This window comes from Trichechus manatus, unplaced genomic scaffold (assembly GCF_000243295.1).
Source record: "Trichechus manatus latirostris isolate Lorelei unplaced genomic scaffold, TriManLat1.0 scaffold00057, whole genome shotgun sequence".
Lineage (NCBI taxonomy): Eukaryota > Metazoa > Chordata > Mammalia > Sirenia > Trichechidae > Trichechus > Trichechus manatus.
In genome coordinates, this window is record NW_004443993.1 from 6,524,053 (window position 1) to 6,549,673 (window position 25,621).

General features: G+C 52.3%; 1 protein-coding gene and 1 non-coding gene across 3 annotated transcripts in view; both read right to left on the reverse strand.

The window, feature by feature from the left end:
- The window catches only part of MYO1F (myosin IF), a 47,611-nt gene continuing 21,990 nt past the window's right edge, over nt 1–25,621 (reverse strand). The window contains exons 11-28 of one of the 2 annotated variants that reach the window (XM_023733238.1): nt 23,804–23,884; nt 23,597–23,683; nt 22,296–22,379; nt 21,254–21,421; nt 19,921–20,006; nt 15,262–15,343; nt 13,123–13,229; nt 12,581–12,679; nt 12,336–12,480; nt 6,325–6,439; nt 5,974–6,143; nt 4,177–4,322; nt 3,680–3,826; nt 3,314–3,462; nt 2,813–2,896; nt 2,016–2,211; nt 1,762–1,931; nt 1–832 (exon numbers count right to left, since the gene is read on the reverse strand). In XM_023733238.1, the coding sequence (XP_023589006.1) occupies nt 756–832; nt 1,762–1,931; nt 2,016–2,211; nt 2,813–2,896; nt 3,314–3,462; nt 3,680–3,826; nt 4,177–4,322; nt 5,974–6,143; nt 6,325–6,439; nt 12,336–12,480; nt 12,581–12,679; nt 13,123–13,229; nt 15,262–15,343; nt 19,921–20,006; nt 21,254–21,421; nt 22,296–22,379; nt 23,597–23,683; nt 23,804–23,884 (2,193 nt within the window). In that variant the 3' untranslated portion in view covers nt 1–755. Of the gene's footprint in view, nt 833–1,761; nt 1,932–2,015; nt 2,212–2,812; nt 2,897–3,313; nt 3,463–3,679; nt 3,827–4,176; nt 4,323–5,973; nt 6,144–6,324; nt 6,440–12,335; nt 12,481–12,580; nt 12,680–13,122; nt 13,230–15,261; nt 15,344–19,920; nt 20,007–21,253; nt 21,422–22,295; nt 22,380–23,596; nt 23,684–23,803; nt 23,885–25,621 lie in introns of those variants that run through there. The other variant, XM_023733239.1, reaches the window with a different exon arrangement.
- TRNAG-CCC (transfer RNA glycine (anticodon CCC)) lies at nt 15,946–16,016 on the reverse strand. The gene has a single exon. It is a non-coding gene; the product is annotated as a tRNA-Gly (tRNA).

Here is a 25,621-nt window from a genome sequence, read left to right on the forward strand (position 1 = left end):
CAAGCATAACAATTGTGAGGATGGTGCAGGACCAGGCAGTGTTTTGTTCTGTTGTAAACAGGGCCGCTACGTGTTGGAACTGACTCGACGGCACCTAACAACACCAACATGTGGTTGCAGCCAGGTCCCAGGTGGGACCCGCCAGATCATCTTCTGCAAGAAGGCTAGGACACAATTTCTGGAAAGGAAAGTGGGACAAACTCAAGTTTTTCGGCGGGAGGGGCCTCAGATACAAGTTGGAGCCTTGGGCAAGCGACTGAACCTTTCTGAGCCTCTGTCTTCCCACCTGTAAAATGGGGCATCACTACCCTATTTTGAGCGTTGTGAGAACACTGTCCTTGTAGACGGTGCTCAGTAAGTTAATTCTTGCTTTCATCCCACAAATATTTATTGCCTTCTGTGAGGGGAGGAGGAAGGAAGTCAACTTGTCAAGATCCCCGACTCGGCCTGGCACTTTGCAGACAGGATACGACTCATTTTGAGCTTACTAGATATCTGGGAGGTAGGTTCTGCTGTTAGCCCCGTTGGACACATAAGGAAGCAGAGGCTTGGGCAGCGGGTGTGACATAGGGGAGGCCAGGCCCCAGGGTGGGGTGGGTGACTGCAGAGCTGCCCCCAGACCCAGGGCCTCGGCTGGGCTGGGGGCTGCAGGACCAGCCCTTTGGCCAACGCAGCCACGGTAAATGGCGCTCCCACCACAGAGTCAGGCTCCCAGCAGGCAGGAGGGGTGTGGGGGTGGAATCGTGGGCCCCAGCTCAGATCTTCTCAACGTAGTTTCCCGGGAAGAGGCCCTCCTGGCCGTGCAGCCGGCCCTTCCACCAGCCTGAGGGATCTGCGGGAGAGAGGGAGAGTGAGGCGGCTCCCAGCCCACCCAGAGAAGGGCCTTGTGGGTGTGGGAGGCCAGTCTGTGTCTGTCTCATTTATCTCCACAACCCTAGCCTGACCCAAGGCAGGCACTGAAGAGTTGTCAACTGACGGACGAACAAATGAAGGAAGGCGGGAAAGAAAGAAGGACAGATGCACGCCTGTTCTTCCCTAGCCACTGTTTCATAGACTGCCATTCTCTGGAACATTCCCGTGTTCTTCCCTCACCCATCTTCTCCCCCGACCCCCACAAACCCCAGGATGGAACCAGGAATGACCAGGACTCCCCGGCCCCAGGTAAGCTCCCCCATCTACCTGCCAACCAAACAACCAACGAGGTGCTACCGAGTCAATACCGACTCGTGTTGAGCCCATGTGTGCCAGAGTAGAACTGCTCCACAGGGTTTTCAATGGCTGTGACCTTTTGGAAGCAGATCGCCAGGCCTTTCTTCTGATCACCTCTAGGTGGGTTCAAGCTGCCAACCTCCTGGTTAGTAGTTGAGCGCTTAACCGTTTGCACCACCCTGCACTCCATCCACTTGCAGAGGGTGCTACTGAGTCCCAAGCCCCTCTGGGGGCAGCCGAGGGGACGAAGGTAGAAGGTGGCCTGGGTCATCCTCTTCTCAAGTGGTCTGCAAGGTAGGCTCTGCTGTTAGGCCCGTGTCTGACAGATGAGGAAACTGAGGCTCAGCTACTAGGTGTAATGCAGGGAAGTCAGGCCCCCCCAAGGTGGCTTAGCAGGTGACCTCCAGACCCACGGCCTTCTGGGATATGCAGCCACATGGTGGGGGTCCTGAGCTGGTCACCTCTGTTCTCACATGGGAAGGGTATGCATTAGTGGGGAGCTGCCAGCTGTGTCAGGGTCTGCCTCCCCCCAGCCCTGGCCCTGGCACACACCTTCCATGAGGATCTCGATGACCTCATTCACATTGAAGCTCAGCTCATCCACGTCTTGGCCTATGTACTCGTACAGTGTCCGGCATCGTGGGCCATGTATCCGAGGTTGGGGCTTGGGCCGGCCCACGCCAGGCACCGGTCGCTGCCCTATGCTGCGCTTCCTTTGCATGCTGGGGGCACAGGGGGTGCTTGTCACAGCCCCAGATACTCCCCTAGTCCCTGCCCACCTCTGGGGCTGCCCTCCCCTCACCTACCCGGCCGCACCCTGGTCAGGCACGTTGAGGAATTCTGTGTTGTGCTCTGAGGGAGGCCGTGCCCGGTGCCGTCTGCTGGCTCCCGGTGCAGATGCTGGAGGGCCCTGGGGAGGCCGCTGGGAGCCCCTTCCAGATGTGAGCTCCAGGGGAAGGGGGCCCCCTCTGGCAGTAGGGGGCACCCCGTTGCGGTCCAGGCCTGTGGTGGGAGCAAGGATGAGAGCATTTATCAGGGTGATGCTAGGAGGATTTGGGGACGACCCAGCTCGCAGTTTCCAGTTTGAGAGAGGAGTCAGACATACTCTCAACCCAGTATGGTAAGGACTGGGCCAGAGAGAAGAACCGGGGGATAGGAGGGCTTAGAAAAACGCTTTGCAGGAGGAAGCTCCCCTTCCCCCATCTCCTCTGTATGAGAGCTTTTGTGGATGGGTCTTGGAGGATGAATAGGAGCTCAACAAGTGGAGTAGGAATTGGTGGCGCAGGCAGAAAACAGCCCAAGCAAAGGACTGGGGATAAGAACAAATTTGGTCAGTTGACAAAATAATATGTAGCCTGTATAACAGGAGAGTATGGGGGGAGGAGAGACGAGATCATTGGTTAGCCAGGGTCATATCTTGAGGAGCTTTGAACGCCAAATTAAGCTTAGCCTTATTCTGCAGGCGATGGAGACCTATGGAGAGTTCTGGACGGAGAAAAGTGGTCAACTCTGCTTCTTAGATCCCGTCAGCTGAAGGTCTGGCTTAGGCCATGGGGCCCACAAGAGGCAGGAAAAAATACTTAGTGTGGGGTCATCTCCTCACCTATGGGGGGTCTGGGGGCTGCCCTGACAGGCGCCTGGGCAGGCCTTCGGGGTTTTCCCTGGGCCATTCCCTTCCGCGTAGGCTCTGAAAGCGGAAGTGGGGTAGGGACTTTAGTGGTGGCCACACAGGCCCACACTCTTGTCCTTGCCCACACTCCTGCCCTCCCTGTGACTCCACCCCCTCAGGCTCTCCCATCAGCACCATCCCTCAGTTACTAGAACCCTGGCTCCGCCCAATAACTGGCCCCGCCCCCACATGAACAACTTCTCATGGCCATTGGCCATCCTCACAGGTCGCCTCTTTGCCCACGTCCCTTCAGATTGCTCACCCACTCATTGGTCACCTTAGTGGACCTGCTCCATAGCTTTCGCCCACTCAGCCAGCCTCACTGGCCCCGCCCACAACCCTGATTGGCTCTCTCGCTGACCCTCCCTTCTCCAGGGCCCGCCTCTTCCTGACCACATTTTTTGCTCCGCCCCCCCCAGTTCTGCGCAGACTCACTGGAACTCTTGGGCAGCCCATCGCCCACGCTGACCGTGAGGGCCCGGCCGCCAGCCTTGAGTAGGGCTACGTCGCCCAAGCCACGGGAGAAAGTGACACTGCGGGTACCGCCCCCGCCCCAACCCTCCTTCTTCACTCGGAACTGTAGTCTGTGGGGAGGGGAGGAAGCTGTGGGGGCGCAGGCCAGGGTCCCCTTCCCACTCCACCATCGCTGGGCCCGGACGCGGGGGCGGGGGATGAGGAGGGGCCGGGCAAAGGCGCAGCTGGGCCGAGCCTGTGGGGTGGGAGTTGGGGGCACTGTGCTCAGACCAGCCCCGGGCCCGACCCCGGGGATGGTGGTGGTGGTGGTGGTGGTGGGGACCGTACGTGTCGTTGAAGGTGAGGGGCAGGGGCCGCCGTGCCGCCTCCTCGAAGCGCTTGCAAAGGAGGCTGACGAACTCGGTCTTAAAGATGCTCTCCAGGAAGCTGTCGGCTGCGTCCTCTTGGAGGATGAAGAAGTCATCCTGCCTCGTGCTGGGGGAGGGGCGGGAGGAAAGACAGGTGAGGGTGACAGGTGAGACACAGGGGAGAGTGGCTAAAGGACAGGTGAGATGCAACAGAGTAAGGTCAGGTAAGGGACAAGTTACACAGGTCAGGAAAAGAGGGAGAGGTGGCAAGGGGCTAGGAAAGGTGGTAACAGAGAAAGACCAGGTGAAGTCTAGTAACAGGATAAGGTGGGGGACAGAAGTTGTTTGCAAATAATGGTCACAAGTGTGATGGCAGATGAAATGACAGGTAGCTCCAAGAAAGGGTAACAAATATAGCTGAGGATGACAAGGGAGCAGGTGAGGGTGACTGTGGGGCTGGTGGGGACGTGGCCTCACCTGAGGGAGACGCCCCGCAGGGCCTGGAGCTCCAGCTTCTTCTTCAGGACCTCCCGCACCTGACCCTTCTCCGGCCCTTTCTTCACCTTCTCCCGCCCGATCACATACACATACTTGGAGGTCAGGATCAAGTCCCGCTTGATGGGCTATGGGATACAGGACCAGAAGCTGGTGGCTGGAGCCCTGGGCATGGGCATCCTGACCCCAGTGGATCAACACCAGGCAGTGGGATGGTGCTGGTAGATCAGGTGAAGGTGTGCAGGTCAGGTGAGTGTGTATAGTCTGGATGGGTGGGTGGGCCAGGAGAGGGTGTCCCTCCAGGTGAAGGTATATGTGTGGTTAAGTTATGTAGGAAAGAGGAGGAGATTTAAGTGAAGGTATATTGGCTAGAAAAAGGTGTGTGGGACAGTGAACAGGTGCAGGTTAGGTGAAGGTGCACCTGCTGGACATGGGTACCTGGGCCAGATGAGAGTGCTTGGATCAGATGGAAGTACCTGGCTCCTGTGACCGTAGCCAGCTCTTGTGAAAGAATATGGTTCAGGTGAAGGTGTAGAGACCAGGTAGCTAGATAAGGGTATCTCAGTCATGAGAAGGAGTGAGGGCCAGGTGTGTGTCCAAACCATGAGAGTCTGTACAGACAGGCAGGTGAGGGTGTACCTGCTGAAGGGTGTATCTGGGCTCAGTGAAGATATGCGCAGGTATGCAGAGGGTGTACCTGTGGTCAGGGCTGTCTGGGTCCAACAGGGGTACCTGCCTAGGTGAAAATGCCTACCAGGTGATGGGTTTCAGGTCAGCTGAGGGTGTATCTGCCACATAGACCTGTCCAAAGCAGGTAAAGGTGTATGGGCCAGGTGAAGATACCCACGCCTAGTAAGGATGTCTGGGATGTGAGGTTGTACAGATCAGGTGAAGATGTACCTGTCAGTCAGGTATTTCTGGTATAAGTGAGGGTGTATAAGTCAGATGAGGGTTTATCTGGTGGACCAGCGTGTCTACTCCAGGTGAAAAAGTACACATCAGGTGAGAGTGTACCTTCCACATAAACTTGTCAAAGGCAGGTGGACAATGTGAGTGTCCATCCAGGTAAAGATCTGTAGGTTATCTCACGGTGTACCCACCACATAGGGCTCTCTAGGACAGAGGGGTTTGTTTGTGCTAGGTGACAGTGTCTAGGACATGAGAGGTAGTATGGGTCAAGTGAAGGTGTACCTGATGAATAGGAGTGTCTGAGTCAGGTGAGGATAGAACTGTGGAGATGCCCAGATGTCTAGTCCAGGTGAGGGGATACAGCTCAGGTATGAGTGTACCTGTGGACAGGAGTATCTACGCCAGGTGATCAGAGCACACCTGTGCTCAGGCTGTCTGGGCCAGGTGAGGATATATCTCTGATGGGGGTGTCCAGCTGTTTAGGCCAAGTGATTGTGTGCAGGTCAGGGAGGGGTATACCTGTGGACAGAACTGTCTGGGCCAGGTTGAGAGTGTACCTCTGATCAGGCCTGGCTGGGCCAGTTGGGCATGTACCTCTGGATGAGCCTGCCTAGACCAGATGAGTGTACCTATGGATAGGTGTATCTGGGCCAAGTGAAGGCATATCTGATTGACAGGTATATCTAGGTTAGGTGACAGTGTACCTGATGGATAGGTGTGTCCAGGATAGGCGAAGGTGGCTCTGTGGTCAGGGTTTCTGGGCAAGATGAATGTGTACTTGTGGACAGGTGGTTTGGGCCAGGTGAGGGTGTGGGTGGGGTGCTAGGCTAAGGCCAGGGTCCTGGACCTGCCCACTTGCTAATGCCTCACCTTGAAGCGACGGTCGTACTTGGTGATGGAGTCAGCAAAGTCCACACGCTCCCTCTTGCCCAGGAACTGACGCAGCTCTGGCCGCTCCTCCAGCCCCAGGTAGTCCCCAACGAAGTTCCGGTTGATGCTGTTCCGCCTCCGCTCCTTCTTGTTGAGCAGGATGTTGGAGGCTGTGGGGACACAGGGTGAGGTCATGTGACTGTAGCCAGCTCTTGAAGGAGTATGCTTCAGGTGAGGGTGTATAGGCTAGGTAGCTAGATAAGGATATCTGGGTCATAAGCGGGATTAAGGGCCTGGCTCCTCCTGGTCCATGCCATTCCCACCCTGAGCCTCCCACCCGCAGCCTCTCACCTTCCTCCCTCATCTCCTCATACTTCCGGACCGCGACGTGGCGCCGCCAGGCCTTCTGGATGGTACGGGCAAAGCCATCAAACTTGCGTTCACGCATCTCCTCCAGGAGGAAAAGCTGAGCAAGGGAGAGGGGCTGTGGGCTGGTGTCTCCCAGGAGGCCAAAGTCTCTGGTGTCCCCTGGGCTATCCCACCCACACACTCTTGTTCACACACACCTCCATACACGCTCATACGCTGTATCTGAACTTTTTTGTCTTCCACTAAGTGACTGGATCCAGGGATGCCTCCCATTCCACGGGATGAGCTTCTGCATTCAGTTAAAACCGCAGGCCTGTCTGGCTGTGTTCTAATCCCAGCTCTGCCACTTAACTCACTGTGAAATTTTGACTGCTCCATGCCTCAGTTTCCCCATCTCTAAAATAACAGCACCTACCTTATAGGGAAGGAGACTTTGTATGCAAATGGTTGAGTACTTGGCTATTAACCAAAAGGTTGGTGGTTTGAACCCACCCAGTTGCTCCAAGGGAGAAAGACCTGGCAATTTGCTTCCATAAAGATTACAGCTAAGAAAATCTTATGGGGCAGTTCTACTCTGTCACATGGGGTCGCTATGAGTTGAAATTGACTCAGTGGCACCAAACAACAACAACAACACCTCACAGGATTAATATTTTTAAAAAATACCTTAAACCAAAAAAAAAAAAAAACCAGTTGCTGTCGAGTCAATTCCAATTCATGGCAACCCCCATGTGTTTCAGGGTAGAACTGTGCTCCATAGGGTTTTCATGACTGTGACCTTTCAGAGGCAGATTGCCAGGCCTTTCTTTTGAGGCACCTCTGGGGAGGTTTGAATCTCCAACCTTTTAGTTACTAGTCAAGTGCTTAACCGTTTGCATCACCCAGGGACTCCTAAAAAGCACCTTATAAATTTGTTACTTCTGCTTGGAAAACCCAGAAGATCCAGTGGAAAAACCCTCGGAATAAGTAAGAGGGTTATTCAGTAGAATGGCCAGATAAAACCTGGAGCTTTTCTCTTCTGCAGTAACGGTGTGCCAGGATATAGTTTGAGATGTTATCAAGTGCTTTTCTTCTAGTATTTCTTGTTACCTTAACTCTCCCTGATTTGGGAGGCTCAATCTTGCAGGTTCTGTTTGTAACCTTTTCTCAGAGACGTTTTACTTTCACTTGTTGGAAGACTTGTCATTGACTGACTGTTAGAATAGAAAACTTCACTGTTATCTGCCCCAAACTGGACAACCTCACGGCTTCTCACCTTGCTAATTAACACCATGTGAGGTGCACCCCAGTTTCAGAGGTGTTATAAATCAGAACCAGTGTGTGTCTTAGAAACCAACAAAACACCCCCCCGCAAAAATGGCACTGATTTAATAAAAAACAGAAAACAACAAATGCTGGAGAGGATGTGGGAGACTGGAACCTTTATCCACTGCTGGTGGAACTGTAAAATGGTGCAACCACTAGGGAAAATAGTATGGTGCTTCTTGGCCCCCAGACACCCTTTTAGCTCAGTAATGAAGTCACTCCTGAAGTTCACCCTTCAGCCAAAGATTAGACAGGCCCATAAAACAAAACGAGGCTAAATGGTCACACCAGACCAGGGGCAAGGACGAGAAGGCAGGAGGGGACAGGAAAGCTGGTAATAGGGAACCCAAGGTCGAGAAGGGATAGTGTTGACATGTTGTGGGGTTGGCAACCAATGTCCCAAAACAATATGTGTACCAATTGTTTAATGAGAAGTTCTCTTCATCTAAAGTACAATTAAAAAAAAATAAAAAGAAATTTTCATGACAAAAAAGTAAGACCTCTACGAATCAATATGGTATGATTTACAGGATATATTGTTTAAAAAAAAAAGTGAAAAAAAAAAAGAAAAAAGTATGGTGCTTCCTCAAAAAGCTAGAAACAGAAATACCTTATGATTCAGCAATCCTTCTCTTAGGCATAAACCCTAGAGATCTAATAAAAGAGACACAGACAGACATATGCACACCTATGTTCAGTGCAGCATTATTCACAGTAGCAAAAAGATGGAAACAACCTAAGTGCCTATAAATGGTTGAATGGATAAACAAAATGTACCTACATACAGTGGAATACTACGCAGCCATGAAGAATAATGATGAGTCCTTGAAACAACATGGATGAATCTGGAGCACATTATGCTGTGTGAAGTAAGTCAATCACAAAAGGACTGCACTTTTATAAGAAGACACGAGTAGACGTATATACAGAGACCAATGCTCATTGGTAGTTACCAGGGATGGGTGTGGAGGCAAGGGGAAAGCACCCTTGAGATAGTAGACACTTGTTATTTTTGGTGATGGGAGAGGCAGCATCGAATGTGGGTGAAGTGTACGTAGCCTGATCAAGGTAATGATGTCACAATCCCAAGGTAAATGATGTGACTAAGAAGTACACAAGACAAAAGGTGGTTTTTGGTAAAGGATATGACAAATACAGTTTTGCAACAACACCAGCAACAACCAAAAATGTGTGGTTACACAAATGTGTATATAGGCATATATGTGTATGGGTATGAATATGTGAATACATATGTGTGCACAGATAGATGTATCAGTAGGCATGCCTACATACAGGTATGCATGTGCATGCATGTATCCAGATAAATATAAATCACACAGGGGACACAGTTATGGATACTTCTTAGACATAACCAAACACCTCAGCAGATTGATTTTCTGTGTGTGAAGGCTTAGGACCGTAGTCTCGTGGGACAACTCAGTTAATTGGCATAATACAGTTCATAAAGTGTAGGTTCTACACCCCAATGCGGCAAGCAGTGTCTAGGGTCTTAAAAGCTTGTGAGTGGTCATTTAAGATACATCTGCTAGTTTCTACTTGTGTGGAACAAAAGAAAGAAGGAAACCAAAGGCTCAGAGAAGAAAGACTACAGGGCTGATAGCCTACATGAACCACGGCCTCATCTACCCTGAGACCAGAAGAACTAGACGGTGCCCAGCTACCACTAACGACCATTTGATCTGATCTGGTCTGATCCATCTGATAGATGGATCCTGATAGAATGGGAGAAAAATGAGGAACAGAACTCATACTCTAAAAGTCCGCACTTACTGGACTGGTTGAGGCTATAGGACTCCCTGAGACTATTGCCCGGAGATACTCTTTTAACCTTAAACCAAAATGATCCCTTGAGGTCACCTTTTAGCTGAATAACAGATTGGCTCATAAAATAAAGAATATCACCGGTGAGTAATGAGCTCCTTTAAAAAATCATCTATATGAGACCAAGTGGTCAAAAATTACTGTAAAGCAAAGATGAGAAGATAAGGGGGCAGCGAAACTGTAGTACTGGAAATGGTACAACCAGAATGGAATGAATGAGAATAATGATGCATTTGTGAAAAATGTAACCAATCATCACTGAATAATTTGTGTAGAAATTATTAGATGGGAGCCTCATTTGCTGTGTATTTTCATCTTAAACACAATAAAGTATTATTTGAAAAAAAAACCAGTAAAGCAGTTTAAGAAATACGAAAATCTGATATATAGGTCTGTGATATTACAACCCTGTGGTTGTACACTGTACAGCCTGTACAATCATACATGGCAGTCTTGAGAAAGGAAGTTTTTGCAGAAAGCAGGAAAAAGGCTTTTGAGTTTCAAGAGTTCAGGCCCAGAGGGGATTTAGAGAATACACTAGAACAAGTCAGAGTGGAAAAGGCCATGAGGAGTGTCTAGGTCTTGGGTAGCCCCACGGAGCTTCCTGAGTTTGTGGCCAGGGATAGTTGTGTGCTTGGCTACTAACTGAAAGGTTGGCAGTTTGAACCTACCCACAGGCCCTTGAAAGAAAGGCCTGGCGATCTGCTTCCAAAAGGTCAGAGCCATGAAAACCCTATGGAGCACAGTTTTACTCTGGAACACGTGGGGTCACCATGAGTTGGAATTGATTCGATGGCAACTGGTTGGAGTCCCTGAGTGGCACAAATGGTTAAGTGCTCGGCTACTAACCAAGAGGCTGGCAGTTCAAATCCACCCAGAGGCCCCTTGGAAGAAAGGCTTGGCGATCTACTTCTGCAAGGTCACAGCCTTGAAAACCCTATGGGGCAGTTCTACTCTGAAACACATGGGGTTGCCATGAGTCGGAATCAACTTCTGACTAGTTACAACTAGTTAGAAAATATAAGGGAACAAAAGACCCTATTTTACAGTAACATGGAAGGGAAGGGGGGAGGGGAGGAAGGAAGCAAGGGAGAAAGAACCCAGATACTGAACTTAACCTGAAATATGTGGAGCAGAATGACAAAACTGTGCTGAAAGATGGAGAATAAATGGAGACACACTGCCTTCTTTGGTTGGAAGTCAGAATAATGTTAGATTAATTTATAGGCTGGAAGGAAATCCAATCAAAGTCTCAGTGCAATTGTTTTATGGAACTGAAAAAAGAATGATTCTTAAGTTCATCTGGAATAATCAAGAGGTGAACCTAGCAAGGAGCAGAACCCACTGGATATTAACATATTAGAACTCTACGGCAATGAAAGCAGTGGGGTGCTGGTCAAAGGTTAGACCAATCTACTGAAATGGAAGTTTGAGTCCACTCAGAAGCACCTCGGAAGAAAAGGCTGGTGATCTGCTTCCAAAACATCAGCCATTGAAAGCCCTCTGGAGCCTAGTTCTGCTCTGACACACATGGGGTCACCATGAGTCAGCGTCGATGGCAGCTGGGTAATATAAACAGAATCATCTTGTCAGTCTCCTGGTTGGCCTCATAAAGTCCCTTCGTTGCTGCTAGAGCCTTTGCCAAGTGGAGTGTGCTTATGCAGGTGATAAGGGTCCCATCCCCGCACACCTTTCAGCTTGTCCCAGGCTTTGGGGAGCTAGGATTCACCTGGCAGACAGCAAAGTTCATTGAGACAGTGCTCTGGGCGTGGTCTTCCTGTTTGCTCTCGATTCGTGTGCTAGAAGCAGGTGGCCAGGTGGACCTAGGGGATTTCCTGCCCTAGTTTTCTGTTCTTGTTTGTTTTTTCCCTGAAAATAGAGGGTGTGCAAAGTTGGGGGTGCTTTCATTCTTTTAATACAGGCTAAGAGCTGCTGATGGAGTCCCTGGGGGGGCACAAATGGTTAAGTGTTTGGCTACAACCAGAAAAGTTGGGAGGTTCGAACCCACCCAGAGGCACCTCATAAGAAAGGCCTGGAGATCTACTTCCAAAAGATCACAGCGGTTGAAAATCCTATGGAGTACAGTTCTGCTCTGACACACATGGGGTTGCCATGAGTCCGAGCCAACTCCATGGACCTGGTTACTGGTTAAGAGCTGCTAATCGTGCCCTGGAGGGATTATTTGCACACTGGAGAACTTATGCTGAGGTTTGTCTTTGATGTAGAAGGGTGTAAGGCAGATCTTGAAATAAAATAGCCACTTGTATATTCATCCCAGGCCCAGGAACTCAGTATGTTCTGGAAGGAAGGAAGAAAAGAGGAAAGAGAAGCTAGAAGAGGAGGAAGAGAAGAATGAAGGAAGAGAAGGAGGAAGGAAAGAAGGGAAAAGATGTTCTGGAGGAGTCCTGTGTCATTCTTTCCAAGTCTGCCATGCGGTGCTCCAGGGCCTTCCCGGCCACCAAGAAGTATCCAGCTTATTTGGCTTTTTCTGAGCACCCACCATCCAGCGGCTCCTCGGGAGAAAGGCCTGGCGATCTGCTCCCGTAAAGATTACAGCCTAGAAAACCCTATGGGGGCAGTTCTGCTCTGTCACGTGGGGTCGCTATGAGTCGGAATCAAAGGCACACAACAACGACTATGTGCCAGGCACCTACTGTGTGCAGTGGGTTTCCCGTTTGGTCTGATCCTCACCCAGGTCCTGCAGGGTGGCTATTACTCTTTCCATTTTCCAAATGTGGAAACAGGCTCAGAGGAGTGAGGGAGCTGGCCAGTGTCTCCCAGAGGCCTGAAGAGCAGGACCCGAGCCCACGAAGGTGTCAGTCTGTCTCACACACACCCACTCTTACCGACTCGGGGTTCTTGATGAAGACCTTGGTGCCGCCCATCTGGTACTGGTCGGGGTCCATGTTGACGGCCTGGAGCAGGTGCTGGACCCCCTGGCGCTCATCCCCACGCCACCGCGGCCACGTCTCGGGGGTCAGAATGGCGTACCTGGAGGCAGAGGGCCGTTGTGGGGGAGTTTGGAGCAGAGGGCATGATGGTGGGTGCGTTGGGGAGTGGTGGGGGCTGGGCGGCGGGGTACCTCACTCACCTCTGCAGGAACTTGGGGAACTGGCGGCGGTAGGCAAAGCCCGCCCTGCGTACCCGGATGTTCTCCTTCAGGCCCAGGTACTCCACCTGGTGCTTGACCCTGGGGGAGGGCAGCCTGAGTCCCCTGATGGGGCCTCACCATCCTGGGGTGGGTGCTGCTGGGAGGGTGCTGGGAAGGACAGATCCTGGCCTGGGGGTCTGCACTGGTGTGGGGCTGAGTTCTGAGGTCTGGTGCGGGGGTTCAGTGCCTGCGTCAGGGGTCAGCCTGGGAGTCAGGTGCTGGGGATGGGCCTGGGCTTGGGGAGGAGTCTGTTTGTCCTGTCGGTCTGTTTTGGGGCCTGGGGAGCTGGGGGTCTGTGGTAGTCCCTGGCCATCCTACAGTCAGTCTGGGGTCATCCCTGGGGCTGGGGGTCTTGGTCAGTCCTAGGTGTCACCCGGGGGCCCGGAGGGGTTCTGTGTGGTTTTAGGAACCAGCCGAGGTCAGTTCTGGGATGGGTCCTGGGGCCCTAGGAGGGTCCATGCTGGTCCCGGGGTGGGAGTCACCTGCCCTCCTCCCAGTCGCGAGGTTTCTTGGTCTCGTTGGGTTTGATGCATCTAATGTAGTGGGGCGTGCACCTCTTCAGCGTGGCCACTAGGTCGTTGGCTTGTTTCTGGGGTTGGGGAAGGGTGGGGTTGGAGCTTAGATAGGACCCTTAGGTTCCACTCTTCTCCCCAACCTGGACACAGACCCAAGAGACAGAGAGACACTGGGGGTGGGGGCTGTCACTGGATGACTCCCAGAGCTCAGGTGGCCTTAGTCTGTGTACACCTCTGTTAGCCCACACTATGCGGGATCAATATTCTCTGCCTGACCCTTGGATTCCCTGGGTGGTGAAAACGGTTAATGCACTCGGATTCTCACCAAAAGGTTGGAAGGTCTAGGTCCAGCCAGAGGCACCTTGAAAGAAAGGCTGGCAATCACAGAAAATCCTATGGGGCACGGTTCTACTTTGACACACATGGGTCACCATGAGTCGGGACTGACTCTGTGGCAACTGATTTTTACTGGATCTGGCCCTCGCACCCGAGACTGGGGGTTCTCAAGTCTGCCACAATCACCACTTAGCAAGGGCCTGGCACATGGCAACCAGTTGCCATTGAGTTGACCCCAATTCATGGTGACTCCATGGGTATCAGAGTAGAACTGTGCTCCATAAGATTTTCAATAGCTGATTTTTCGAAAGTAGATTGCCAGGTCTTTCTTCAAGGTGCCTCTGGGTGGACTTGAACTGCCAACCTATTGGTTAGCAGCCGAGCACGTTAACCGTTTGCACCAGCCAGGGACTTCTGGCATGTGGTAAGTGCCCAGTAAACACTTGTTAACTGAGTATCTGAGCGTCGGGAGGACATGTTGCCCAGGAGTAGCCCATTTGTGGGTGAGTTCTGGCTGCTGGAGCCACTTTGGAAGTAGGGAATCCTGTGTGTGTGTGTGCGTGAGAGGCCAGAGTAGATGCCAGAGGCTGTGCGTTGTGCATCTCAGGCCCTTGGGGGATCTGAAAGGAAAATTGATCCAGGCGAAAGGGCTGGAGGTAATGGAAGGAGAGACCCAGGCATCGATCCTGGTTCTGCTGTGTAACCTGGCCCAGTGACTACCCCTCTTGAGCTTTGTCTCCTCACCTGCCAAATGGGACTAAAAGGGTACCCACATGTCTAGCCATTCATCCACTGATGGACATTTAGGTGGTTTCCATCTCTGGACTACTGTGAATAGTGCTGCAAGGAACATTGGTGTACAAGTCTCTGTCTGAGTCCCTCATTTCAAGTCTCTTGGGTATATACCTAGAATTGGGATTGCTGGGTCCCATGGTAGTTCTGTGTTTAACTCTTTGAGGAACCACCAAACTGTCTTCTGCAGCGGCTGCCTCATTTTAGAATCCTATCAGCAGTGGATGAGGGTTCTAGTTTCTCCACAACCTCGCCAATGGTACCCACGCGTATAAAGTGTCCTGTTGGGTTGCCAGCACCAGTAAGTGCTCAATACCTGATTATGGAAATATAGACGTGTGTTGGCGAGGCTGTGGAGCTTATTAGTGGTCACCAGGGGTGGGGGGAGCCCTGGTGGTGCAGTGGTTAAGAGCTCGGCTGCTAACCAAAAGGTTGGCAGCTTAACTCCAGCAGCTGTTCTTTGGAAACCCTATGGAGCAGTTCTACTCTGTCCTGTAGGGTCGCTATGGGCCAGAACTGACAGCACCTAACGAGAACAACAGAAGGGGTGGGGATGAGGGGCAGAGGGAGTTAACTGTCTGAGGGGCACTGAGTGTATGTTAGTGGTGGTGGAATGATTTGGAAAAGGATAGCAGTAATGGTGGCACAGCATGAAAAATGTCATCAGTGTCACTGAACTGTAAGTGTGGCAGTTGTGCTGGCAAGTGTGGTGGTGTGCGTATTTTCACCACAAAACCAAAAAAATATATATATTATGATGATGATGGTTCACTTCTGGATTTAGGGAGTTAGGGGGTCATCAAGGAAGCTGATCCAAGCCCCCCAAACCTGGAACTGGAGGAAGAACCTTCTGGACGGAGGGTACTGGAGAGACAGGGCAGAGGCTCCGGGGATGGGGGAGAGACAGATGTTGAAGACTGGCCAGGCTGGGTCCCAGCCCTCCCTGTGTCCCACGCCCCCTCACTGCCCCAGGCCCACCTTGATCTTGGAGCCGGCCGTGCTGGGGCGGCCCTTCTTGTCTCCATCCAGCTTTTCGGGAAAGAGCATCCGAAGGAAGGCCCTGGTGGGGGAGAGGAGGAGAAAGGCATTTGGAGGTGCAGCTGGACCCCAAGGCACCCTCCTTCAGAGGTGGGGCTGCCTCGGTGTCTGGTACCCAGAGAACACCCTGAAAAATATGGTTTGCCCTGAATGTGGGGGTCGTGATAGGCGGGAGTTGGGTTTCATTCTCTCTGGCCCTTGATTTGTGTGCACTTTTTACGTCTTCCTCTGGGAGTATATATGCGTTGAGTAGCAAGTACAATAGAGTGGAGATAAACTGAGTTATCAAATGTATCAGCTGGTGCAGCGTGTTGAGCGACAGGAATGGTCCCCGTCTGTGGTAGGCCAAAAATCTACCCCCCAAAATACGTTCTTAGCTGCCCTCGAGTCGGCCCCAGCTCATGATGACCCCACGCACAACAGAACAAGACATTGCCTAGTCCTTCGCCATCCCCATGATCGGTTGCAGATCAGACTGTTGTGATCCACTGGCTGATTTTTGGAAGTAGATCTCCATGCCTTTCTTCCTAGTCTGTCTTAGTCTGGAAGCTCCGCTGAAACCTGTTCAGCATCGTAGCAACATGCAAGCATCCACTGCCAGATGGGTGGTGGCTGTGCGCGAGGTGCATTGGCTGGGAATTGAACCCAGGTCTCCCACATGGGAGGCGAGAATCCTACCACTGAACTACCACTGCCTCATTGTCCCCAAAACACATCCAGGTCAAACCCCTGGAACCTTGGAAAAGGGGTCTTTGCAGATGTAATTCAATTAAGGATCTTGATCCTGGATTGTCCAGGTGGGCCATAAATCCAATGGTAAGTGTCCTTATACAGGAAAGGCACAGGGAGATTTGAGACAGCAGAGACGACACAGCAGAGGAGGAGGCAGTGTGACCATCGAGACAGAGATTGGAGTGATGTAGCCACAAGCCAAGGAATGCCTGGAGCCACCAGGAAACTAATGACACCCTTCTAGGAGGGATATCATTGCTGATGGCAGATGGATCCTGGCTGAAAGCAGAGAATACCAGAAGGATGTTTACCTGTGTTTATTGACTATGCAAAGGCATTTGACTGTGTGGATCATAACAAATGATGGATAACACTGCGAAGAATGGGAATTCCAGAACACTTAATTGTGCTCACGTGGAACCTGTACATAGACCAAGAGGCAGTCGTTCGAACAGAACAAAGGGTACTGTGTGGTTTAAAGTCAGGAAAGGTGTGCGTCAGGGTTGTATCCTTTCACCACACTTATTCAATCTGCATGTTGAGCAAATAATCCAAGAAGGTGGACTATATGAAGAAGAATGCAGCATCGGGATTGGAGGAAGACTCATTAACAACCTGCATTTTGCAAATGGATACAACCTTGCTTGCTGAAAGTGAAGAGGACTTGAAGCTCTTACTCATGAAGATCAAAGACTACAGCCTTCAGTATGGATTACACCTCAACATAAAGAAAACAAAAACCCTCACAACTGGACCAATAAGCAATGTCATGATAAATGGAGAAAAGATTGAAGTTGTCAAGGATTTCACTTTACTTGGATCCACAATCAATGCCCATGGAAGCAGAAGTCAGGAAATCAAATGACATATTGCACTGGGCAAATCTGCTGCAAAAGACCTCTTTAAAGTGTTAAAAAGCCAAGATGTCACTTTGAAGACTAAGGTGCACCTGACCCAAGCCATGGTATTTTCAGTCTCCTCATATGCATGTGAAAGCTGGACAATGAATAAGGAAGACGGAAGAAGAATTGATGTCTTTGAATTATGGTGTTGGTGAAGAATGTTGAATATACCATGGACTGCCAGAAAAATGAATTTGTCTTGGAACAAATTCAGCCAGAATGCTCCTTAGAAGGAAGGATGGTGAGACTTTGTCTCACTTACTTTGGACATGTTATCAGGAGGGACCAGTCCCTGGGAAAGGACATCATGCTTGGTAAAGTAGAGAGGGTCAGCGAAAAAGAGGAAGACCCTCAACGAAATGAACTGACACAGTGGCTGCTACAGTGGGCTCAAACATAGCAATGATTGTGAGGATGGTGCAGGGCCGGGCAGTGTTTTGTTCTGTTGTACACCGGGTGGCTGTGAGTCGGAACCGACTTGATGGCATCTAACAATAGGAGGCATCCTACACATGTCACACGTACGTCGTGCACATGATTGTAAAGAAATATGGATAAGGATGCTCGCTGTGGCTCTGCTGATGACAGTCAAAGAGGGCAACAACCTGAGGGGATCTGTTATGGATTGACTTGTGTCCCCCCAAGTCGTGGGTTAGAGTCCTAACCCCTGTACCTGTGTATGTAGTCCCATTTGGAACTAGGGTTTTCTCTGTTATGTTAATGAAGCCTTATCCGTGTAGGGTGTGTTTTAAGCCAATCACTTCTGAGTTAGAAGAGCAGATTAGGCACAAGGAAGCACAAAGGGGAAGACAGACAGACACCACATGAGGATCACCAAGGAACCAAGGAACACGGGGACTACAAGAGGCTGAAAGAGACAACGATCTTCCCCTAGAGCCGACAGAGAGAGAGCCTTCCCCTAGAGCCAGTGCCTTGAGTTTGGACTGTGGAGTCCTGGTGGCACGGTGGTTAAGAGCTCCACTGCTAACCAAAAGGTCAGCAGTTCGAAGCCACCAACAGCTCCTTGGAAACCCTGTGGAGCAGTTCTACTCTGTCCTATAGGGTCCCTATGAGTCAGAATCGACTCTATGGTAATGGGTAAACCTAAATGTGAGAAAACAAATTTTTGTTCTTTAAAGCTGCCCACTTGTGGTATTTCTGTTACAGCAGCACCAGGAAACAAAGACAGGACTGATTGAATAAATTTTTGCTACATTCACACTCCCTCCTCACCTCCTCAGTGAGGCCTTCCCTGACCACCCTGTCTAAAATAGAATGCCCTCCCCACTCTCCAGCCCTTTATCTTCTTAGCTCTTATCAATAAGGTCCCTGGGTGGTACAGTTTGTGCTCGCCTACTAACCTAAAAAGGAGCCCTGGTGGTGTAATAGTTAAACGCTTGGCTGCTAACCAAGAGGTGGGCAGTTTGAACCCTCCCAGTGGCTCTGCAGAAGGACCTAGTGATCTGCTCCTGTAAAGATTACAGCCTAGGAAACCCTCTGGGGCAGTTCTAGTCTGTAACACACGGGGTCACCATGAGTAGAAATTGATGGCGCTCTACAACAACTAACCTAAAAAGGCTGCTAACGAAAAGGTCGGCAGTTTGAACCCACCCGGTTGTACTGCGGAAGAAAGGCTTGGTTGTCTGCTTCAGTAAAGATAAAGCCAGCCAAGAAAACCCTATGGAACACAGTTCTACTCTGTGACACATGGGTTCGCCATGAGTGGAAATCGACTCAATGGCAATGGGCTTGGGTTTTTGGTTTTCCTTGTGTCCCTGGTTCTCTGACTTCAGCAGGCATCAGGAGAGCTTGTTAAAACACAGATGGCTGGGCCCCACACCCAGACTGTCTGCTTCCCAGGTCTAGGCGAGGGTCCAGTCATTTCTAACAAGTTCCTAGGTGATGCTGGTGCTGCTGGTCCAGGGATCCCACTTTGAGAACCACTGTTCTAGTTCTGTGCTTTCCAACATGGCGGCCACTGGCTACATGCAGGTATAGAGCCCTTGAAGTGTGGCCAGCCCAAACTGAGGTGTGCTATAGGTGTTAAAATACACACCCGATTCCAGACTAAGTGTGAAAAAAAAGATGTAAAATATTTCATCCAATTTTTTTTACATTGATTCCACAATGAAATGATAATATTCAGAGCAGCTGCAGACCAACGAGAAGCGAGCAGTATAGTGGGTGAAAGAAAACATCTTAAAATTAATTTCACCTGTTCCTTTTTTGCTCCTGGACTGTGTTAAAACCAGTTGCCATGGAGTCGATTCTGACTCGTAACCGCATGTATGTCAAAGTAGAACTGGGTTTTCAATGGCTGATTTTCGGTCAAACTGCCAACCTTTAGATTGGTAAAACCAAACCACCAAACCCGTTGCCGTCGAGTCGATTCCAAGTCATAGTGACCCTATAGGACACCAAGGCTGTCATCTTTATGGAAGCAGACTGCCACATCTTTCTTCTGCAGAGCAGCTTCAAACCGATGACTTTTCAGTTAGCAGCCAAGCGCTTAACCACTGTGCCACCAGGCCCCTTTTAAGATTAGTAGGGTTGCTATGAGTCAGAATCGACTCGATGGCAACGGGTTAGTCGGGAGCAAATCATTTGCACCACCGAGAGACCTTCAATAGCCAAAAAAAAAAAAAATCACCAAACCCATTGCCGTTGAGTCGATTCTGACTCATAGTGACCCTATAGAACAGACTAGAACTGCCCTATAGGGTTTCCAAGGAGCAGCTGGTGGATTCAAACCGCCGTCCTTTTGGTTAGCAGCCATAGCTTTTAACCACTGTGCCACCAGGGCTCCTGACCTTCAGTAGAACCAGTCAATAAAACATGGTCCAGGCCACACAGCCCAGGGCATGATGGGACCTCTGGGGAAGATGGGGTGGCCCCAGTCCTCCCCCATCCCCGGGACGGCAGGGGGGCGGTTCTGCCAGGAGGCCCCACGCCTGGGACCACTCACTGCTCACTGGTCTGCATCAGCTCTATAAGGTCGGAAAAGAGAACGTCCCGGTTCCTCTCGCAGAAGCCGCTGACGTCGTAGGAGACCTGGGGCGACAGGGCATTGGGGAAGTAAGGGGCTGAGGGCTGGGGTCCCATGGGTTTTGTTGGTCAGAGGATCAGAGGGTATCTATAGTTCTGGCTGCGGGGGTGGTCTATGGAGGGCTGTAATTCAGAATGTGGGGGAGAGGGCTGCAGCCTGGCGAGTCCCTGGAGGCTAATGCCCAAATTGAGGCTAGAGGGTGGGGGGCTACAGCCTGGGTTAGAGGTGAGGAGTTACAGCTCAGATTGGGGGACAGGGGCTGGAGCCTGCATCAGAGGATCAGTCGTAGTTACACCCCAGAGTGGTGGGTGAGAGCTGCAGCCTGGGCAAGGGGTCCTTGGGGGTCTACTACTCAACTTGGAGTCAGAAGGTCACGCTGGGTGTCTGTGTCCTGGTTAGCTGGGGGTTGGGGGCCGTGTCAGGGCGGTTACGGGATTGGGCAGGGGTCCATGGGGGCTTCAGCTTGGGCTGTGGGCTGGGTCTGCTATCCAAGTGGGGGGCTCTCTGTGGTCCTGGCTAGGGCTTTTGCAGCCTGGCTGAGGGAACATGGGTGCTCCAGTGCACTTTAGGGACTGGGGGGCTGCTGCAGTGGCAGGGGGCCCTGGGGGTGCCTGATGCCCATGTTGAGATGTCCAAGGTCTGAGGCCAGTGGATTTCTTTAGCCTTGGGTAGGGCCTGTGTGTGTGTGTGTGGCAGGGGGGTGTCTAGCCCATTTTGGAGAGTGTCCCCAGGGCCTGGGCTCTCTGGGGATTTGCTCTCCAAGGTGGGGTCAGAAGGTGGGGGCTGGGTCCTGGGTCAGCGGGTGAGTGGGGTTACAGCTCAAATTGGGGCTCAGGGTCTGCAGTACAGGCATCGCCCTGGTGGTCTGTTGCCCACCTTGCGGTCAACGTGGGGTTCTGTGCAGTTAGGGGAGGCTGTCCTGTTAGAGGGGGAGCTGTGGCCTTGATCAGGGGCCAACGGGGTTCAGTAGTCCTGGCTGAGGGAACGTGGGGGCTCCCTGGCAGTTTAGCGATTGGAGAATGCCTGGGGCTCTGCCGGCTGAGGGTCAGTGGTGGGAGGTTTGTGGTTCTGCTCAGTTGGAGGATGGCGATGGCCAGGACCCCGGGGTCGGTGGAGTTCCGCAGCTCTGGTTGAGGGATGGCGCGGGACCCGTCCAGTTTGGGGGTTGGGAGGTGGCAGCTTGGGCCAGGGTCCCCTGTGGGCTGTGAGGAGGCGCCAGTGGGGGCCACCCGGTGGTGCGGGGCGCGGGCACCTTGCCAGCGTAGTGGTGGATGACGAAGCCGGCGCTCCAGCTGTTGAAGTGCTCGTGGGTGCCCACGGCCGCCTGCAGCTTCTGCAGCAGCGTCTGGTCGGCGCCGCCGCCCGTGGCGTGCATTGTGGCGCACACGTCGTCCAGCACGCTCATGATGCCCGGCGGGCTCTACGGGGGCGAGGCGGGAGAGGGGCGTGACCACGGCGAGGGGCGAGGACGAAAGAGGGGACGGGGCGGGATGGGGAAAGGGGGCGGGGACGAGAGGGAGTAGGGCAGAGGAGAGGGGTGGGGCGGGGAAAGGGAGGAGGGGCGGGTCCGGGGGAAAGAGGGGCGGCCGGGCATAGGCGGGCGAGGATGAGAGAGGGGGCGAGGACGAGAGAGGGGTCTGGGCCGGCGAGAGAGGAATGGGGCGTGGAGAGGGGCAGGGTGGGGCGTGGGGGGAGAGGGATGGGTGGGGAGAAGGGTGGGAGGGAGAAGGGGTGTGGCAGAGGGAGAGGGAACGGGGTCAGCCGGGCCCTGCCCGGTCCGCCATCCAACTTCCTGGCAGGGAGACCTCGCAGGGGTGTGGCTGGAGGAGGGGTGAGGGCTAGAGCTGGGTGGACTTAGATCCTCAAGTTCTGGGGCTTCCGAATATAAAGGCAAAGGGTGATGGTAGGGGCCAGGGAGCGGGGGATGGGCTGCTATGGAAGCTCGCTAGGGTATAGGACGGTGTCGGGGGGACACCCCTTAAGGGGTCCATGCCTCTTCCCTTTCTCGGTCTGGGAGGCCTGCCAGCGCTGACCCCTCTGGCCCTGATTGCTGCACGAGGAATGTTTGCTGAGTGACTGAGTGGTGAGCAGGTTGGAAGAGTGAAAGGCTGAGAGTGGGTGGGGGGATATTTCTGTCTGCCCAAGAGGGGAGCGATAGGTAGAAAAGGGCCCGTGGGAGCTGTAACCCCCTCCTCGCTGGCCTAGAGCACACGGCCCTGCCTGCCCTGCCCAGGTCTCCTAGGCCCAGCTCCAGGACCCTGTGAGAACCCCAGAATTGGCCTGGCCCTCACCACCTTGTTTTCGATGAGGTCGCAGACGACCTTGTTGTTGAAGTACTGGATGGGGGTCCAGCGGATGCCCTCCTGTACATACTCCTCCTGGGGGGCAGGAGAGGGGATAGAAGAGGGGGTCGGTGTCCTGACAAAGGTGTGTTTCTAGAATCCAAACTCTACAACGGTGGGTGCACCACCCAAACCCCCCTCATCTGTCTCTGGCAACAAAGCCGATTTGCCCTGTCCTGGGGGAGGCCAGAAGTGTTAGGGAAGCACACACTCCACCGCTAGAAGCCCTCACCCAATGGCAGGCAAGGGTGGATGGATCAATACCCCAGCTCCCTCGCTCCTCTGCTGGGACAACTCTGAGACATGCTCTATGCAGTCTCCCAGGGGTCCCTACAGAATTGAGCCTCAGTTGCCCACAGTACAACACAGCCTGTTTGGGCTCCTTCTCACAGCCTGTTTGGGCTCCTTCTTGTCCCTGTCTCACTTCTTTCTCCCCTCCTGGTGCTTCCTGGGATCACCACCCCGTTAAACCACTTGGCCCTGAATCCTTGCCTCAGGCTCTGCTTCCGGGGGAGCCCAAAATTAAAACAGCAGGGAATTTTGTCCATCTCGTTTACAGCTGTGTCCCCAGCACCTACACCAGTGCCTGGCACAGAACACTCACTAAATAAAAAAACCAAACCCATTGCTGTCGACCCTGACTCATGACAACCGCATGTGTTACAGGGTAGAACTGCTCCATAGGGTTTTCAAGGATGTGACCTTTCAGAAGTAGATTGCCAGGTCTTTCTTCCCAGGCACTGGCTGGTTTCGAATGGCTGGTTAGTAGCCGAGCGCTTAACCATTTGTGCTACCCAGGGACTCCCACCCAGGGGTCCTGCTCACTAAAAATGTTAGGTGCCGTTGAGTTGATTACCACTCCTAGCGACTCTATAACAGAGTAGAACTGCCCCATAGGGTTTCCAAGGCTGTAATGTTTACAGGAGCAGATCACCAGGTCTTTTCTCCCAGGGAGCCACTGGTGGGTTGGATCCGCTGGCCTTTCGATTAGCAGCCTAGCGCTTAACCATTGCACCACCAGGGCGCCTTCACTAAATAATACTTAGCGTATAATTGTTGATTGAATGAGCAAAGAGGGCGTTTCCCAGCGCTTGTCAGCCCTTTAGAGGCAGAAAGCCTCTTCTGAAGACACTGTTATGATGGAGCCTGGACAGGTAAGACAGTGAGGGGTGGGAATGGGGGGCTGGGTGCCCTCAAGCTCTGTAGCTAACCTCGGGGCCCCGCCCCGCCCCGCCCGCGGCGGCCCCGCCCACCTGCTCAGCCTTCAGGGTGAGCTCGATGAAAATCTGCTGCAGCTTCTCGTTGACGAAGTTGATGCAGAACTGCTCGAAGCCGTTTTTCTGCCGAGGTAAGGAGGATGCTTCCCTCAGTGAACTGATGCTGGAGGCCCCGTGGCCAATGGGCCACCCCGGGGTTGGGGGAGCACAGGGAGGACGAGTAGGTGGGGGCAGGGGCCATACCTGGAAGATCTCGAAGCCGTAGATGTCAAGCACGCCGATGCTGTACTCCTCCTGTGGCTTCTGCATGGCGCGGTTGATGGCCTGCGACACGGGGTGGACAGTGGGCGCCCGGTCAGGCCCACACCTAGCCTGCCCCTCTCTCCATAGGCCCTCAGCCCACCTCAAGGGCTATGTCCCCTCACACCGGTGTCTCTCCTGCCTTTCCCAGCTCTGTGCGAGTTGTTGTTGAGTGCCGTTGAGTCCATTCCAACTCATTGTAGAGCTGCCCCATAGGGTTTTCAATGGCTATAATCTGACAGAAGTAGATTGCCAGGCCTTTCTTCCGTGGTGCCACTGGGTGGATTTAAACCATCCACCTTTCAGTTAGTAGCCAAGTACCAACCATTTGTGCTACCCAGGGACCTATGTATATACATACATATTATGTATATGCACATATATGGATGTTGTTAGGTGCCTTCCAGTCCATATCGACCCATGGCCACCCTATGTGACAGAGTAGAACTTCCCCATATGGTTTTCTTGGCTGTAATCTTTATGGGAGCAGATTGCTAGGTCTTTTTTCCTGTGGAGCCACTGGGTGAGTTTGAACTACTGACCTTCCTGTTAGCAGCCAAGCAGTTAACAGTTGCACAATCAGGGCATTTTGCTTTGTGCATACACCCCCTGTTATGGGTTGCATTGTGTCCCCCAAAAAGATATGCTGGAGTTCTAACCTTGTACCTGTGAATGTGACCTTGTTTGGAAACAAGGTCTTTGCAGACGTTATCAGTTACATTAACATGAGGTCATACTGGAGTAGGGTGGGTCCTAATTCAATGTGAATGGTATCCTTATAAAAGAGGAGAAGAGACACAGAGACAGGGAGACACAGGGAAGATGGACATGAGAAGACAGATGGAGGCAGAGAAGGAGTGACGCGCTGCAGCTGCAAGCCCAGGATTGCCTGGGGCCTCCAGAAGTTGGAAGAGACCAGGAAGGATCCTCCCCTAGAGCCTTTGGAGAAAGCATAGCCCTGCCGACACCCTGAATTCAGACTTCCAGCTCCAGAACTGTGAGACAATACATTTCCGTTGTTGTAAGCCACCTAGTTTGCAGTACTTTGTTACAGCAGCCGTAGGAAACTCGTACACCCCCCTCCCCCATCAGTCATCCACACCAGAAACCCGGGTGTCAGAATATCTGGAAACTGGCTCTGCCACTTGCTGGCTGTGTGACCTCAAGCAAGCCACTTAACCTCTCTGTGCCTCCAGTTTCTCATCTTTAAAATGGGTTAATACTAGCAACTATCGCAGGGTTTTTTTGAGGGTTAAATAGAGGCACACAAAACATTTAGAATAATGCCTGGCACACACTAAGTGCCATAGAAATGTTTGCTACAGTTACTATTGTTTTTGGCCTAGACGTCTCCTGTTCCCATCCACCCCAATCCAGTCCACCACCTTGGCCCCTTGACAGCCCTCCTTAGTCCTCTCAAATGCACCTAGCCTGTCCGTCCCCACAGCCCCCAGATGGTCCAGTAGCCCCCTCCCCTTCCTGGGCTCCACGTCTCAGCCAGAGGGAGCCTCTGATACTTCTGTCTGGTTACCTCCCACTCCTGCTCAAAGCCCCCATGGCCAGGAATTATCGAGACTATGATAATGAAGCCTGCCTCCCCACGTGGCTGTGTTTCGGTCCCAGCCCATCCTGGCATGCACTAGGCACACTCCGTAAATACTGGTGTTGTGGATAGAATTGTGTCCCCTAAAAAGCTGTGTTGACAACTGGACTAAACCAAAGCTAAGAAGTTTCCTGAATACAATCAAAGACTTAGAGGGA